This window comes from Octopus sinensis, linkage group LG3 (genome assembly GCF_006345805.1).
Source record: "Octopus sinensis linkage group LG3, ASM634580v1, whole genome shotgun sequence".
Lineage (NCBI taxonomy): Eukaryota > Metazoa > Mollusca > Cephalopoda > Octopoda > Octopodidae > Octopus > Octopus sinensis.
In genome coordinates, this window is record NC_042999.1 from 156,107,287 (window position 1) to 156,123,501 (window position 16,215).

Consider the following 16,215-nt stretch of genomic DNA (forward strand, 5'->3'; position numbering starts at 1 on the left):
ATTTGTTTTTATTTCTTCAATTTCTGCAATTTCAACCAATCAATGACGTCTATTGAAGTGAAAACATTCTGTGCCGTGTGAATATGTCCCTCGTTTAAGAAACAGATTGGGTTTATTTACATTTCTGAAGAAAAAAAGATACCCTTCCCCCATCCTAACCCTAAAACAGATTGAAATGCAATAGATCGATACTAGGGCCATAATTATGGGTGACTATTTCATATGACACCGCTAGAAAAAAACTGCCTATTTCTTTACTACCCACAAGGGGCTAAACACAGAGGGGACAAACAAGGACAGATACTCGGATTAAGTCGATTACATCGACCCTAGTGCGTAACTGGTACTTTATTTATCGCCCCCGAAAGGATGAAAGGCAAAGTCGACCTCGGCGGAATTTGAACTCAGAACGTAGCGGCAGACGAAATACGACTACGCATTTCGACCGGCGTGCTAACGTTTCTGCCAGCTCTCCGCTAGAAAAAACTGCCGTTCAAACTGAAAAGATGCCTAATTTAAATAAAAGAGGTTCTTGGGGTAGTGAAAAGGTTGGAAGCCAATGACGTAGAGGAACGTTTGAGCATCAGACAAAAACAAAACAAAAAACGCTTTGTGCTATTTAGCTACAACTGCTTTCGCTTTAAGTTCAAATTTCACTGTGCTCAACCTTGTTTTTCATCCTCCCCCCAGAATCGATAAATAAAGTGCCAGTTAAGTACTGGCTAATTTAATTAGCTTGACAAACCCTCATCCCCCCAGAATCGATAAATAAAGTGCCAGTTAAGTACTGGCTAATTTAATTAGCTTGACAAACCCTCATCCCCCCAGAATCGATAAATAAAGTGCCAGTTAAGTACTGGCTAATTTAATTAGCTTGACAAACCCTCATCCCCAAAATTTCTAAATTTGTGACGTAGAAACAATTGTTATTCAGGGGAGGTGACTCGTACCCGGTGTTGAAGGATTAAAGGGAAGTAACTACCTAAGCACCGGTGTAAGTGATTGTTGTCAACCAACGACGCGATCACCTTGTTCTCAATTAACATGGACATGATATAATATATTATTACATTCGCCTTTATTAATAACCTATAAGTGATATATTTTAACCGACAGCTCAAGTTTCCAGAATTGCTGTGTGTTTTTCTTTTATCTGGTAAATGCTGTCCTCGGTGAGTAAGATTTTCTATTCACGAGTGCTGCATTTTCACTTTTTGTTCCTTGTCTTGTAATTCCATCCATGTCAGCAGTTAATGTTGAAACCGAAAGTCCTGTTCGAGAACTATCCTGCAATATTTCTTTGCTTTTACACACACACACACACATCTGTAAGTTAAAAATTTATTATCTTAGTTATTATTCGCAGTTTCTCTTTTTCAACGCATCTAAACTTTAGCTATACCATCCAATCTCTCAAACATTTCCTTTCCTTATTTAGTCAAGTCAATGTTGACAAGTTTCATCAATCAGCACCACCCTCCGAACACCATTCTTTAAAAATCTATAACATCCACTGTATTTTGCTTAGCATATGTTAATATCTTCATTGTGTCCTTCGGGACTATATATATACATATATATATATATATATAAACTTGCGGTTGTAGAATCGTGGTTTCGATTCCCAGACTGGGCGTTGTGAGTGTTTATTGAGCGAAAACCCCCAAAAGCTCCACGAGTCTCCGGCAGGGGGTGGTGGCGATCCCTGCTGTACTCTTTCGCCACAACTTTCTCTCACTCTTTCTTCTGTTGGCCTGCTCGCTTAGCCTGTGGGGTGGCGTCATTTGAAGGCTAAAACAATGCGAAGAGCATTGTGACCAGCGATGTGTAGCAACATCTGATAATCTGGCCGGTCACAGTGATATATATATATATATATATATATATATATATATATGTGTGTGTGTGTGTGTGTTTTATAAAGCCATGTGATTCCACCCACCTCAACCGACAAAGGAAACATTACTCGACATAAACCATCGATGCATTCTTCCAATTTGCAGATTCACGTAGAACACACTAGATCGTAGTGACGTGTCTAAGAAAGATGTTTGATCTTCTTGAAACCGGTACTTGTGGCCGGGTGGAAGTTATTCCCGAACAAAATCGAAAGGCACACAGGGTCCCTCTACCCCTGAAAACCGTAAGTATATACTGTTATTTTATAATCTCACTCTTTTGTTTTATTTTATTTTATTTTATTTTTATTATTATTTCATCCTTGCATTGTTACCGGCGTCTTGGGTCTTTGTCGTTAATAAAAAAAAATCATTATTGTTGCTGTCGATGAAAGAAAGGTACTTGCTAGGTACCAGCTGGGGATCGACTTAAGCAAATGTCTACATTCTTTCGGCGTACACCCCAGAACTCTCAAAATTCGATCATATGGGGCCTTATGGTTGTCTCATCTCTCACAAAATGTCTCGTCATGTATTTATGTAAGGGATCGTCGTTATTATTGTTATTCACTTTAGGTTGTCGCTATTGAACCTTACATATGGTCAAAGTCGTTTCAACCATGACCATCCTGTCTTTTTCTCTGACATTCTCTGTTGCACGTTTCAAGCATTTGATTGTGGCCATGCTGGAACAACGTCATTGGTCGAAGAAATCGACACATTGTCAGAGGCACTCAGTCACAATCATCTGTATTTTTCTTTTTATGTGAGACATAGGCGTGGCTGTGTAGTAAGAAGTCTGCTTCACAACCATATAGTTTGGGGTTCAGTCCCACTACACAGCCTATAGTCTCAGGCCAACCAAAGTCTTGGAGGTGGACTTGGTACATCAAAACTGAAAGAAGCTCATTATGTGTGTTATGTGTGAAGGCAGATGGCAGATTGTTTAGAGCATCAGGCTTACAACCATGAGGTTATGAGTTCGATTCCTGGACCAAGCTGTTTATTGTGTTCTTGAGCAAGGTATTTTATTTCATATTGCTCCAGTTCACTTAGCTTTTGAAATGGGTTGTGACATTATGTATCACCTGGTTGACTATATGAGTGATTAGACTACAGCCTACACTGCCAGATATTTTAAGCATCTCAGCAGTGATTCCTGATGGGCCAGGGGCTTTCTCTATCTTCATCGCTGGTGCCAAGCTATATCGGCCTTTGCATTTCCCTTGGGTAACATCAGTGACATAGAGTGGAGAGGCTGGTATGCATGGGTGACTGCTGGTCTTCCACAAACCATCTTGCCCAGTCTTGTACCTTGAAGGGGAACTTTTTACTGGGATCAACTTGGCCTTTCTTACCTTTCAAAGTTTGAAATATTAACTCAAATCCCACCTTGCAATTTGTGAGTCTTCAGTACCACTCTAAGAAACCATTAATAGACTGGTAGTATTGTTCGAGCATCAGACAAAATGCTCTGCAGTTTCTTCTGGTTCTTTACATAATGACTTTCAATCCCACCAAGATCAACTTTGCCTTTCATTCATCTTTTCAGGGTTGCTAAAATAAAGGACCAGTCAAGTACTGGAACCAATATAATCACCTAGCAACCCCACAAAGCTTCAGGCTTTGTGTCAATACACCCTCCCCTCAACTTACGACCTATGTGACTTATGACCATCTGTATTTATGACCGAAAAAAATAAGGAAATAAAATAATAAATAAATGAAGAAAAAATCGATTTTGGACATTGGGCATCTGCACGTATGGTAACTATGGTTGCATCTGGCAACGCAGACCTCCCTCCGACCCAGGCATCCACTGCCTACCAATCTCTCACCCGGTCGCTTTCAAGCATCAGCTGCATTTGATTAAAAAATATAAATCCAACATGCAACCAGATCAACTAACAACCTTGCAGTCGAAAAGGAACTTGGTCGTAAGTCGAGAAGAAGGAGTATTGGTTTCAGATTTTGGCACAAGGCCAGCAATTACAGGGGAAGTAACTCAATACATCAATCCCAGTTTTCAATTGGTACTTCTTTTATCGATCTCAAAAGGGTGAAAGCAAAGTAGACCTCAGCAAAATTTGAACTCAGAACATAAAGACAGATAAAATGCTACTTAGCATTTTGCTCCACATGCTAAGAGTTCTGCTAAGAGTTCACCATATTTGGTCTTGCGTTTAACCTGGAAACAAATTTTACTATTAATCCGAGTAGTCAGCTGACAATTGTCACCATACTGGACAAAGTGCTTAGGAGAATTCCTTCCGGTTCTGAGTTCAAATACTGCATGGGTTAACTTTGCTTTTCATCCTTTCAGGCTCAGTAAAATAAGTACAAGTGGAGCCCCTGGGTCAGTGTGAGTGACTACATTTTTAAACTTAAATTGCTTGATCTTATACCAAATCAACATAAAGAAAGGAATGAAGAGTTTGAAGCATAATTTTTTTTTTTCTTTTCTTTTTACCTCTCTTCTTTCTAGCTTCCATTTGGCCTCCCCAAAATTTTACCAACTTGGAAAAAAGATCTAGAAAAATATGTTGAACATCCAGAAAGTCTCCCAATTCATGATTTCAAGAAACACCAAAAGTAAGTCTTAAATAATCTTTCTCTTGGGGGACACTAGCATAGCTGGAGGTGAGGGGGGGGGGTCAGCCCCGAGTGGCACTTTTCATCCTGTTGTAGGCTATTGCTGTAGGCAATATGCGTTTTCTGTGGGGTCGGGGGGAGGGGGGTGGGGTTTAGCAAATGAAAGGGCCACCCTGGGTGGCACACACTTTAGTTACGCCAGTGCTTATGAAGTTACTGCAATTGAAACAGACTAGGAACTGGTGTGTACGTGCATGTACATGTCTTTGTAAATGGCAAAAATGAGTAATCCTGCGATGGACCTGTAGAATCCCATCTGGGTGGGGAATATAAATGTCATGGAAACCGGGAGACCGGCCCTTATGAATCAACAGCTTTGAGACTACAAACATGTGACTAGAATGTCATAGGAAGGGATCACAAGCTGGGTTCTTCAAACTGGGTCCAACCAGCAGGGGACTTAGGGTAGACCAAGAACAAGATGATTAGATAATATCCATAGTCTTTGTTAATCACACTTGGAAAACCAAGCCACTCTTGCACCTATATATACAAATATCACCGTGATCACCGTGACATCAGATGTTGTTACACATCGCTGGTCACATTGCGCTTCGCATTGTTTTAGCTTTGAAATGACGCCACCCCACTGGCTAAGCGAGCAGGCCAATATATAAATATATATATACATATATATGAGGGCAGCAAGCTGAAAGAATCGTTAGCACGCTGGGCGAAATGCTTAGCAGTATTTCATCTACTGTTACGTTCTGAGTTCAAATATATATAGATATATATGTATATCAGTTGCTTCTGATAGGCCCCAATGGAGGAGGTCCCTGAGAATTCTATCCCAACAACACTCCCCAGGAGTATGGGCTGTGGAAGTTGATGGATGGATGTGTTTTGTTTTTTAAAGTGAAGTGTATCAGTAAATTTTTCTTTTTATGGTTTTGCAGATATTGGCCCAGGACAAAATGTTCCGAGAACTTATTGGAAATGGATGTCACTCCGGTGCAGACAACCATCACTGTTGAACGAAACCCAACAACAGGGAAACTTCTCGGCTACCAAGAGGTGAATTTATATTTCCATGTGTCATAAATGCAAAACTCAACAAAGTGTCTCAGAAACTATAGGAATGCTAAGAGGTTTAACTGGGTTCTTGACATGCTAAAAATAGCAACCAAATCTTCCTCTAATCTCATGCTACCAACTTCAAAAAAAAAAGGACATTGAATAATGTAGAACTGGTTTCCATGGACACTGGGAAAAAGGATAGCATGGCCATGGCTGTTATGCCTTTAATCATAGATTCACTCAACCAGGGTTGACCTGGGGCTAAATAATAACAGCAACAACAACATATCCAAAAAAAAATTAGATGCCAGTTTTTGTCCTGTTTTTACTCTTTTTTATTTTTTGTTTTAGTCATTTGACTGTTGCCATGCTGGAGCACCACCTTTAGTTGAGCAAATCAACCTCAGGACTTATTCTTTGTAAACTTAGTACTTATTCTATCGGTCTTTTTGCTGAACTGTTAAGTTACGGGGATGTAAACACACCAGCATTGGTTGTCAAGCAATGTTGTGGGGGACAAACACAGACACACAAACACACACACACACACATTCAGACATATATATATACATATATACGACGAGCTTCTTTCAGTTCTGTCTACTAAATCTATTCACAAGGCTTTGGTCAGTCTGAGGCTATAGTAGAAGACACTTGCCCATGGTGCCACACAGTGGGACTGAACCCGGAACCATGTAGTTGGTAAGCAAGCTACTTACCACACAGCCACTCCTATGCCTATGGTGTTTGTTTACTTAATTGAGTGTTTCATTACCCTGACTAGAATCATTGCTCTCTCTCTTTCTCTCTTCTCTTCTCCATTAGTTACAGGGGCCACTTTATGCCCTTTGTCTTCCTACTCACAAATTGACTTTCACAAGTGCAGGTGCTACGAAAAGAGCAGCCAGTACTCTCTTTAAAGTAGTTGGCTTTAGGAAAGGCATCCAGTCATAGAACAATGCCAAAGCCAACATTAGCGCATGATTCAATCCTCCAACTGATGTCCCAAGTGGTAAGGAGTCCATCACCACAACATACTGACTTGGAAACGAAATAATTACATTGACATTTAGAATAAACTTTTAATGAAAAAAGGTGCTGAGGATATATATATATATATATATATATATATATCATCTATCTTTTACTTGTTTCAGTCATTAGACTGCAGCCATGCTGGGATAAATAAATCAAGAATAGAGAATTCCCTCACCCCTTTAATTCTCTATATCATTTGTACTCTGTGTAGTTCAAACCTTTTTATATACTCTTTTACTTGTTTCAGTCATTTGACTGTAGCCATGCTGGAGCACCGCCTTTAGTCAAGCAAATCGACCGCATGACTTATTCTTTGTAAGCCTGTATCAGTTGATGTATGCTATCATTAATGTTGATCTACTCCCTCAGTTGACTTGTTCTTCACTTTTCAAGCAAGTTGATGTTCCACATCCAACAGATTATATTCAGCTTGAAACACATGCTCAAATTTGATTCAGTTGATTTATTTTTGTCAAAAGAAATGTACCTACTTTAACGCACTATATCTTACTCTTGATTATTTCAGGAATTACTCACAAACACCATGTCTACAATTAAGAATTCTATGTCATTCAAAAGACCTCCAGGGCCACCAACACAGGATGTCAGAGGTTGTGCCACAAACTATCCATTTTGGCCGGGTATGTACTTATTTGGCAACTGATAGTTTGAAGAATTTCCTTTATTCTTGTTTACTTCCATTCTTGTAGAGTCATTGCCATGTTGGTTCTCAAACTGATCTGTAAATGAAGCCTTGTACAATTGGCATATATTTACATGGAACTTAAGTAGCTGTTTCTGTATCCTGAGTACTGTATAAGACTTTTTATCTATCTATATATGTCGGATTTTATATCCATTCTGTAGATATAAATGAATATATGATTGCATTTGATCTTTGTGTGTGGATCTTAGTAATGTTCCTTTAGTTCCTGCTCGCAGTGCCTCTGCTCACCATTGGTGATTTTTTTTTTTTTCCTCTGTCTTCCCTTCTCTGGATCTTTCCTTCTCCTATGTTTCCGACAAAGAGCTCTGCTCGAAACGTTAAACCCTCCTTCTTTCCCAATAATACTATTTGTTCCACGTCCTCGCGTTGTTGTGTTTTTTTTGTGCTTTCTTGTTTGGATTAACTATATATATATATATATATATATACATGTGTGTGTGTGTGTACATACACATGCATATCTGTGTGTATGAGGATGAAAGTCAATACAGTAATGCAATGATTTCATGCCAGTAGTTTATACTGATTACATTTTTCATGTATTTGTTGGTGCTTTTGTTTCAGGTGGTATGGATAAAATCCCAAGCGCTAAAGGTCTAATTGCCAAAGGAAAGTATGACGTGATAGACTTTGAAAAAGGTAAGTTTTCTTTATTGTAGTTTAAACTGCTAAAAATCTCTGCAGCTGGTTTATTTCACTTAGAGACCAGTGTTCTAAGGTCTTTGTCAAGGTCACTTTTCACCAATAACAGAAGCATCTAAATGATAATTCAACATGCTAGAAATAACAGTCAAACTTCTGTCTTAATCACACTCTATCATCTTTAACAATGAAATAATATATTATGTAATGTAGTCCTATGCAATTATTCAAAAGAAGGGATGGTCCCTAATGGAATGTCTTTGATCTTAGGCAGTGGCAGCAGTCATTGTTGTCATCATCAAAAAAGCACAGTCACAGACTTTGTAATAGAAACAGTTTTGTACCTCACTTTCTCTGGTCTTGGACATCATCATCATTGTTTAACATCCGTTTTCCATGCTAGCATGGGATGGACGGTTCAAACAGGGTCTGGGAAGCCAGGAAGCTGCACCAGGCTCCAGTCTGATCTGGCAGTGTTTCTACAGCTGGATGCCCTTCCTAACGCCAACCACTCCGTGACTGTAGTGGGTGCTTTTTATGTGCCACCGGCACAGGGGCCAGAGGAGGCTGGCAAACGGCCACGATAGGTTGGTGCTTTTTACGTGTCACCAGCACGGATGCCAGTCAAGGCGGCACTGGCTTCGAACACGTTCAGATGGTGCTTTTTACGTGCCACTGGCACGGGTATCACATCTACAATTTCTATTTGATTTTTATTTTGATGTTGCTGAAGCATTCCTCAATCTGGTCTTTCTGTCGCTTAATCACTACCCCATCTTTCCCAACTTTCACTCATTGAAACTTATTCACACGATCGCAAAACATTTCGTCTCAAATCTTCTGCCGCCAAATCTCATCCTTCCCAGTGAGCGATGGCGTTTTCTCCCTCTGTTATCACTATGTATCTCTCTCTATCTCTCTCTGCGGTGTCGTTGTCTCCCTCTGTTATCACCATGTCTCTTTCTCTGTATATATTTCACTTGGTTCCATAGGCTTCTGCCTCCTACTCACACCTCCGCCTCCCCTATAAAACCCAATGCACGAGGCTTGACCGCCCCTTACTATTCCTTTTCTCCTGGCTGTAACACACGAAACACGAACCTCAGGATGAGAAATATCAGCTAAGATATATATTTAAGTTTCCGACCTGTTTGCTCCTTTCATTGTTTTTTTTGCAAGTATTATTATCACCATCAAGCCTTATTGTTGTCTTTCGTCTCAAATGCTAGCTAAGTATTATTATCACCATCAAGCCTTATCGTTGTCTTTCGTCTCAAATGCTAGCTGAAGCATTTCTCAATCTGGTCTTTCTGTCGCTTAATCACTACCCCATCTTTCCCAACTTTCACTCATTGAAACTTATTCACACGATCGCAAAACATTTCGTCTCAAATCTTCTGCCGCCAAATCTCATCCTTCCCAGTGAGCGGTGCGCCCGCCCTCCCGCCCCCTCCACCTGTACCGGAAGTCCTTATCTCAGCTTGTCTTCCTTTACTTTTCTTCCATGAACACCTAAAGGCCTTAAGCCAATACCACCCCTTCTATATAAGGTGGTGAAAATACGGCGCAAAACATGATAGTGTAGTGTAACAGGTTGAACTTAAGATCATTGCTTTGCTTATGAATTCTGCCAAATGCGAGCTTTCTTCTTTTCAGGTACATGACGCCACTGCTCCCCGTCCCTGGACCTCTCGGGTCCATACCTTCCACTCCTTCAGGGTAGGCACCCTCAACGTTGGCACACTGAAAGGTAGATCTGGCGAGATAGTTGAGATGCTTGAACGGAGATGGGTTGATGTATGTTGCATGCAAGAAATAAGGTGGAGAGGAGGATCTGCTAGGTTCCTCACAGGCAAGGAACACAGGTACAAGATTTTCTGGGCAGGGAACACTGACGGGGTCGGTGGCGTGGGTATACTTATCGCTGAGAAATGGGTAGATAGAGTAATTGAGGTAATCAGAGTAAGTGACAGAATACTTAAGATTAGAATAGTGCTTCATAATAGATTAGCAACCATTATATCGGCCTATGCCCCTCAGCCAGGGCTACCCGATGGACAGAAAGACAGTTTCTATGACACCCTACTGCAGACCACCTCATTGACGAACGACAGGGACCTTCTCTTTGTGGCTGGTGATTTCAATGGGCATGTTGGACGACATGCTGGGGGCTTCCATGGCGTACATGGAGGCTACGGTTATGGTTCCCGCAACGAGGAGGGAACCAGGCTGCTGGAGTTCTGCGATGCAAATGACCTTATGGTCTGCAATACCAACTTCAGGAAACCCACCTCTCACCTAGTCACCTACCATTCTGGCAGACACACCAGCCAGATTGACTACATCCTTGCCAGAAAAAGGGAAAGATGGCTGCTTATAAATGCCAAAACCTTCCAGGCGAAGAATGCACCCCACAACATAGACTGGTAGTTAGTGACTTTAGGATCAGGACTAAGAGGGCGACTAGAAGACGACCAACATGGAGAAGAAGGGTCTGGAAGCTAAAAGACCCTGCGAATGGACAGAGATTTAGAGATATGCTACTTGAAGCCTTTGACGAAGTGGAAGGGGGTATAGCTACGCATGGGGTAGAAGACAACTGGACGTTTCTGAGGGACAACCTGCTGAAAGCCGCTGACCAGATCTGTGGCTGGTGCAAAGTCCCCTTAAGACCCAAAATAACGTGGTGGTGGAACAATATTGTTGACAGGGCTATTAGACAAAAGAAACAGGCTTGGAAGGCCTGGAAGAACGGTGGTAGCAGGGAAGTGTATCAGACTGCCAGAAGGGAAGCTAGGAGACAGGTCTATCTAGCCAGAGGGGAGGCAGATAAAGAAAAATTTGCCAATGTCCTGCGCCGTGAGGATGAAAGACTTGAGGTATTTCGTGTTGCAAGACAGTGTGTGAGAGAGAATCGTGACGTGGTAGGAGAGAAATGTGTTCGCAAGGATGACGGTTCACTTGCGCTAAATGAGGATGCAAAGAGAGAGGCTTGGAGACGCCACTATGAAAGGTTGCTGAATGAGGAAAATGAATGGGATAAAGAGAGTCTCCCGAATGTCGACCCAACAGAGGGACCAGCAATCCGAGTTAACAGTTCCTTAGTAGATAAGGCAATTAGAAGCATGAAAACAGGGAAAGCCCCAGGCCCATCAGGAATTACTGCAGAGATGCTCAAAATATCTGGTAGTGTCGGCTATAGCTTAGTCACCCGTATAGTAAACCAGGTGATACACGAAGGAGTCATACCCAATGACTGGTGTAGCAGCATAATAGTCAACTGCTACAAAGGTAAAGGCGACGCCCTAGATACAAATAACTACAGGGGCATCAAGCTGCTGGATCAGGTAATGAAGGTTACGGAGAGGGTTATAGCCCAATTAATTAGAGAGAGAGTTAGCTTAGATGATATGCAGTTTGGGTTCGTGCCAAGGAAAAGTACTACTGATGCTATATTCCTGGTAAGACAGCTGCAGGAGAAATACCTAGCCAAAGATAAGCCCTTGTATCTGGCTTTTGTTGACTTGGAGAAAGCCTTTGACAGGGTCCCCCGATCCCTTATCTGGTGGTCAATGAGGAAACTAGGGATAGATGAATGGTTAGTGAGAGCTGTGCGAGCCATGTACAGAGACGCTGCTAGTAAGGTGAGGGTTGGCAACGAGTACAGTGAAGAATTCCGGGTAGAGGTTGGGGTCCACCAAGGTTCAGTCCTCAGTCCCCTCCTATTTATCATAGTCCTCCAGGCAATAACGGAGGAATTCAAGACAGGATGCCCCTGGGAGCTCCTCTATGCTGATGACCTTGCTCTAATTGCTGAGTCACTATCAGAACTGGAGGAGAAGTTTCAGGTGTGGAAACAAGGATTAGAATCGAAGGACCTTAGAATCAACCTAGCCAAAACTAAAGTCCTAATAAGTAGGAAGGTGGACCAATCACAAACGACTTCAGGTAGATGGCCCTGCTCGATCTGTAAAAAAGGTGTAGGTAGAAACTCTATAAGGTGCACCAAGTGTAAGCTATGGACACATAAGAGGTGCAGCAATGTCAAAGGAAGGCTAACTAAGAAAATAGTTTTTGTCTGTGGCAGATGCTCAGGAGCAATAAACACTGGAAATGTGCAGAGACCAACTTCTACCACGTTCCAGGGAAACAAACTAGAAGTAGTTGATAGCTTCCGCTACCTAGGAGACCAAGTCAGTAGCGGGGGTGGGTGTGCTGAAAGTGTAACTGCTAGAGTAAGAATAGCCTGGGCAAAGTTTAGAGAGCTCTTACCCCTGCTGGTGACAAAAGGCCTCTCGCTAAGAGTAAAAGGCAGACTATATGATGCGTGTGTACGTACAGCCATGCTACATGGTAGTGAAACATGGGCCGTGACTGCTGAGGATATGCGTAAGCTCGCAAGAAATGAAGCCAGTATGCTCCGATGGATGTGTATGTCAGTGTTCATAATCGTCAGAGTGTAAGTACTTTGAGAGAAAAGTTGAACCTAAGAAGTGTCAGTTGTGGTGTGCAAGAGAGACGGCTGCGCTGGTATGGTCATGTGACGAGAATGGCTGAAGATAGTTGTGTGCAAAAGTGCTACACCCTAGCAGTTGAGGGAACCTGTGGAAGAGGTAGACCCAGGAAAACCTGGGACGAGGTGGTGAAGCACGACCTTCGAACTTTAGGTTTCACCAAGGAAATGACTGAAGACCGAGTCCTATGGAAGTGTGCTGTGCATGAGAGGACCCGGCAGGACTAGTCAGGCCATATCCCGTGGCCCCTACCTGGGACGTAGTCGATCCACCTGTGCATACCTTCCTTCTTGTGACACTTGTGAAGACCTGCTGAGGCAAGTGAAAATCAATCAAAACAAATCAAAATAGATGAACATCAATGGAATTTGTATCTTTGTGGTACCACTGCCTGTGGCACACAAGAAAACCATCCGAACGTGGCCGTAGCCAGTACCGCATCGACTGGCCTCCGTGCTGTGGGAACATGGTGGCACATAAAAACACCATCCGAAGACCCGGCAAGACTAGTCATGTCATAACCCGTGGCCCCTACCTGGGACGTAGTCAGTCCACCTGTACATACCTTCCTTCTTGTGACACTTGTGAAGACCTGTTGAGGCAAGTGAAAATCAAAACAAATCAAAATAGATGAACATCAATGGAATTTGTATCTTTGTGGTACCAGTGCCGGTGGCACACAAGAATCCATCCGAACGTGGCCGTAGTCAGTACCGCATCACTGGCCATCGTGCTGTGGGCACATAACAACACCATCCGATCGTGGCCGTTCGCCAGCCTCATCTAGCACCTGTGTCGGTGGCACATAAAAACACCATCCGAAGACCCGGCAAGACTAGTCAGGCCATAACCCATGGCCCCTACCTGGGACGTAGTCAGTCCACCTGTGCATACCTTCCTCCTTGTGATACTTGTGAAGGCCTGTTGAGGCAAGTGAAAATCAAAATCAAATCAAAACAAATCAAAATAGATGAACATCAATGGAATTTGTATCTTTGTGGTACCAGTGCCGTGGCACACAAGAGAAAACCATCCGAAAGTGGCCGTAGCCAGTACCGCATCGACTGGCCTCCGTGCTGTGGGCACATGACAAACACCATCCGATCGTGGCCGTTCGCCAGCCTCATCTAGCACCTGTGTCGGTGGCACAAAAACACCATCCGAAGACCCGGCAAGACTAGTCAGGCCATAACCCATGGCCCCTACCTGGAACGTAGTCAGTCCACCTGTGCATACCTTCCTTCTTGTGACACTTGTGAAGACCTGTTGAGCAAGCAAAAAAGTGAAATCAAAAAAATCAATCAAAACAATCAAATAGATGAACATCAATGGAATCTGTATCTTTGTGGTACCAGTGCCGTGGCACACACTTTGTGGTACCAGTGCCGGTGGCACACAAGAAAACCATCCGAACGTGGCCGTAGCCAGTTCCGCATCGACCGCCTCCGTGCTGTGGGCACGTAACAAACACCATCCGATCATGGCCGTTCGCCAGCCTCATCTGGCACCTGTGTCGGTGGCACATAAAAACACCTTCCGAAGACCCGGCAAGACTAGTCAGTCCACCTGTGCATACCTTCCTTCTTGTGACACTTGTGAAGACCTGTTGAGGCAAGTGAAAATCAAATCAAATCAAAATAGATGAACATCAATGGAATTTGTATCTTTGTGGTACCAGTGCCTGTGGCACACAAGAAATCCATCCGAACGTGGCCGTAGTCAGTACCGCATCGACTGGCCATCGTGCTGTGGGCACATAACAAACACCATCCGATCGTGGCCGTTCGCCAGCCTCATCTAGCACCTGTGTCGGTGGCATATAAAAACACCATCCGAAGACCCGGCAAGACTAGTCAGGCCATATCCCATGGCCCCTACCTGGGACGTAGTCAGTCCACCTGTGCATACCTTCCTCCTTGTGATACTTGTGAAGGCCTGTTGAGGCAAGTGAAAATCAAAATGAAATCAAAACAAATCAAATCAAATCAAATCAAAACAAATCAAAATAGATGAACATTAATGGAATTGTATCTTTGTGGTACCAGTGCCGGTGGCACACAAGAAAACCATCCGAACGTGGCCGTAGCCAGTACCGCAGCGACTGGCCTCCGTGCTGTGGGCACGTAACAAACACCATCCGATCGTGGTCGTTCGCCAGCCTCATCTGGCACCTGTGTCGGTGGCACATAAAAACACCATCCGAAGACCCGGCAAGACTAGTCAGGCATAACCTGTGGCCCCTACCTGGGACGTAGTCAGTCCACCTGTGCATACCTTCCTTCTTGTGACACTTGTGAAGACCTGTTGAGACAAGTGAAAATCAAAACAAATCAAAATAGATGAACATCAATGGAATTTGTATCTTTGTGGTACCAGTGCCGGTGGCACGTGGCACACAAGAAAACCATCCGAACGTGGCCGTAGCCAGTACCGCATCGACTGGCCTCCGTGCTGTGGGCACGTAACAAACACCATCCGATCGTGGCCGTTTGCCAGCCTCATCTTGGCACCTGTGTTGGTGGCACATAAAAACACCATCCGAGCGTGGCCGTTTGTCAGCCTCGTCTGGCACCTGTGTCGGTGGCACATAAAATCACCCACTACACTCTCGGAGTTGTTGGTGTTAGGAAGGGCATCCAGCTGTAGAAACACTGCCAGATCTGACTGGACTGGTGCAGCTTTCGGGCTCCCCAGACCCCAGTTGAACCGTCCAACCCATGCTAGCATGGAAAGCGGTCGTTAAATGAAGAAGATGATGATGTTGAGGTACCTGACTCAATAGGTCTCCTCAAGCACAGCAGGTCACCTTACGATCCAGTTGGAATTACAACCGTGTTTTGTGGTTTGCTACCACAACAGCTCCTTTATGGGATCCAGTTAGCTCAAGACATCATCAGGAGGAACCACGTTCGGTTTCGGCCCATACTCCTCTACCGTTTTGACGTGGCGGGGCCCCCCCTTTCGGAGGTGTCTTCAGCTTTGGTGTTGGGTGCATGTCCTTTTTCTTCTGTTCCCTGGCCTCTTCGATGTATCGTCAGCGAGTGTCAGCCGGTGACTGACTGTCTTGTCAAATTTCTTCCTTTAAATACCTGCTGCATACAAAGCTACAAATGCTGAACTTCAGAATCTCTGATGATCTTTCCCGGTAACCCTCCACATTAAAGTAGCAAGAAAACAAAAAGGGGTGTAGGGAAAGAATCCATGGAAGACATAGATTGAGGTTCAAAGATACTGCGAAAAGAAATAGGAAGTGGAAAGGAATTGATCAGAAGAAATGGCAAACTCAAACAAAAAGCCGACCAGTATGGAGAAAGTTTATTAAGTCATGCCAAAGCCATGAACAGTCATAGTTACAAGGACCGACTGCAAATAATAATAAATAACATAAGTGAAGGCATGTGGCTCCTGGACCAGGCTGTGTGTTGTGTTCTTGAGCAAGACACTTTATTTCACGTTGCTTCAGTTCACTCATCTGTAGAAATGAGTTGCAACGTCACTGGTGCCAAGCTGTATAGGTGCTTACCTTTCCCGTGGGTAACATCAGTGGTATGGAGAGGGGAGGCTGGTATGCATGGGCAACTACTGGTCTTCCATAAACAACCTTACCCGGACTTGTGCCTCGGTGGGGAACTTTCTAGGTGCAATCTCATGGTCATTCATGCCCAAAGGGGGTCTTTACCGTTTTTAATATAATAATAATTCATATATATATATAGATACCATT

General features: G+C 43.3%; 1 protein-coding gene across 2 annotated transcripts in view; it reads left to right on the forward strand.

The window, feature by feature from the left end:
- Positions 1–973: 973 nt before the first annotated feature.
- Positions 974–16,215, forward strand: part of LOC115209357 (helicase SKI2W) — a 52,223-nt gene continuing 36,981 nt past the window's right edge. Inside the window, exons 1-6 of one of the 2 annotated variants that reach the window (XM_029777727.2) lie at positions 974–1,172; positions 2,004–2,143; positions 4,384–4,490; positions 5,450–5,567; positions 7,135–7,249; positions 7,900–7,974. In XM_029777727.2, the coding sequence (XP_029633587.1) occupies positions 2,048–2,143; positions 4,384–4,490; positions 5,450–5,567; positions 7,135–7,249; positions 7,900–7,974 (511 nt within the window). In that variant the 5' untranslated portion in view covers positions 974–1,172; positions 2,004–2,047. The other variant, XM_036501516.1, reaches the window with a different exon arrangement.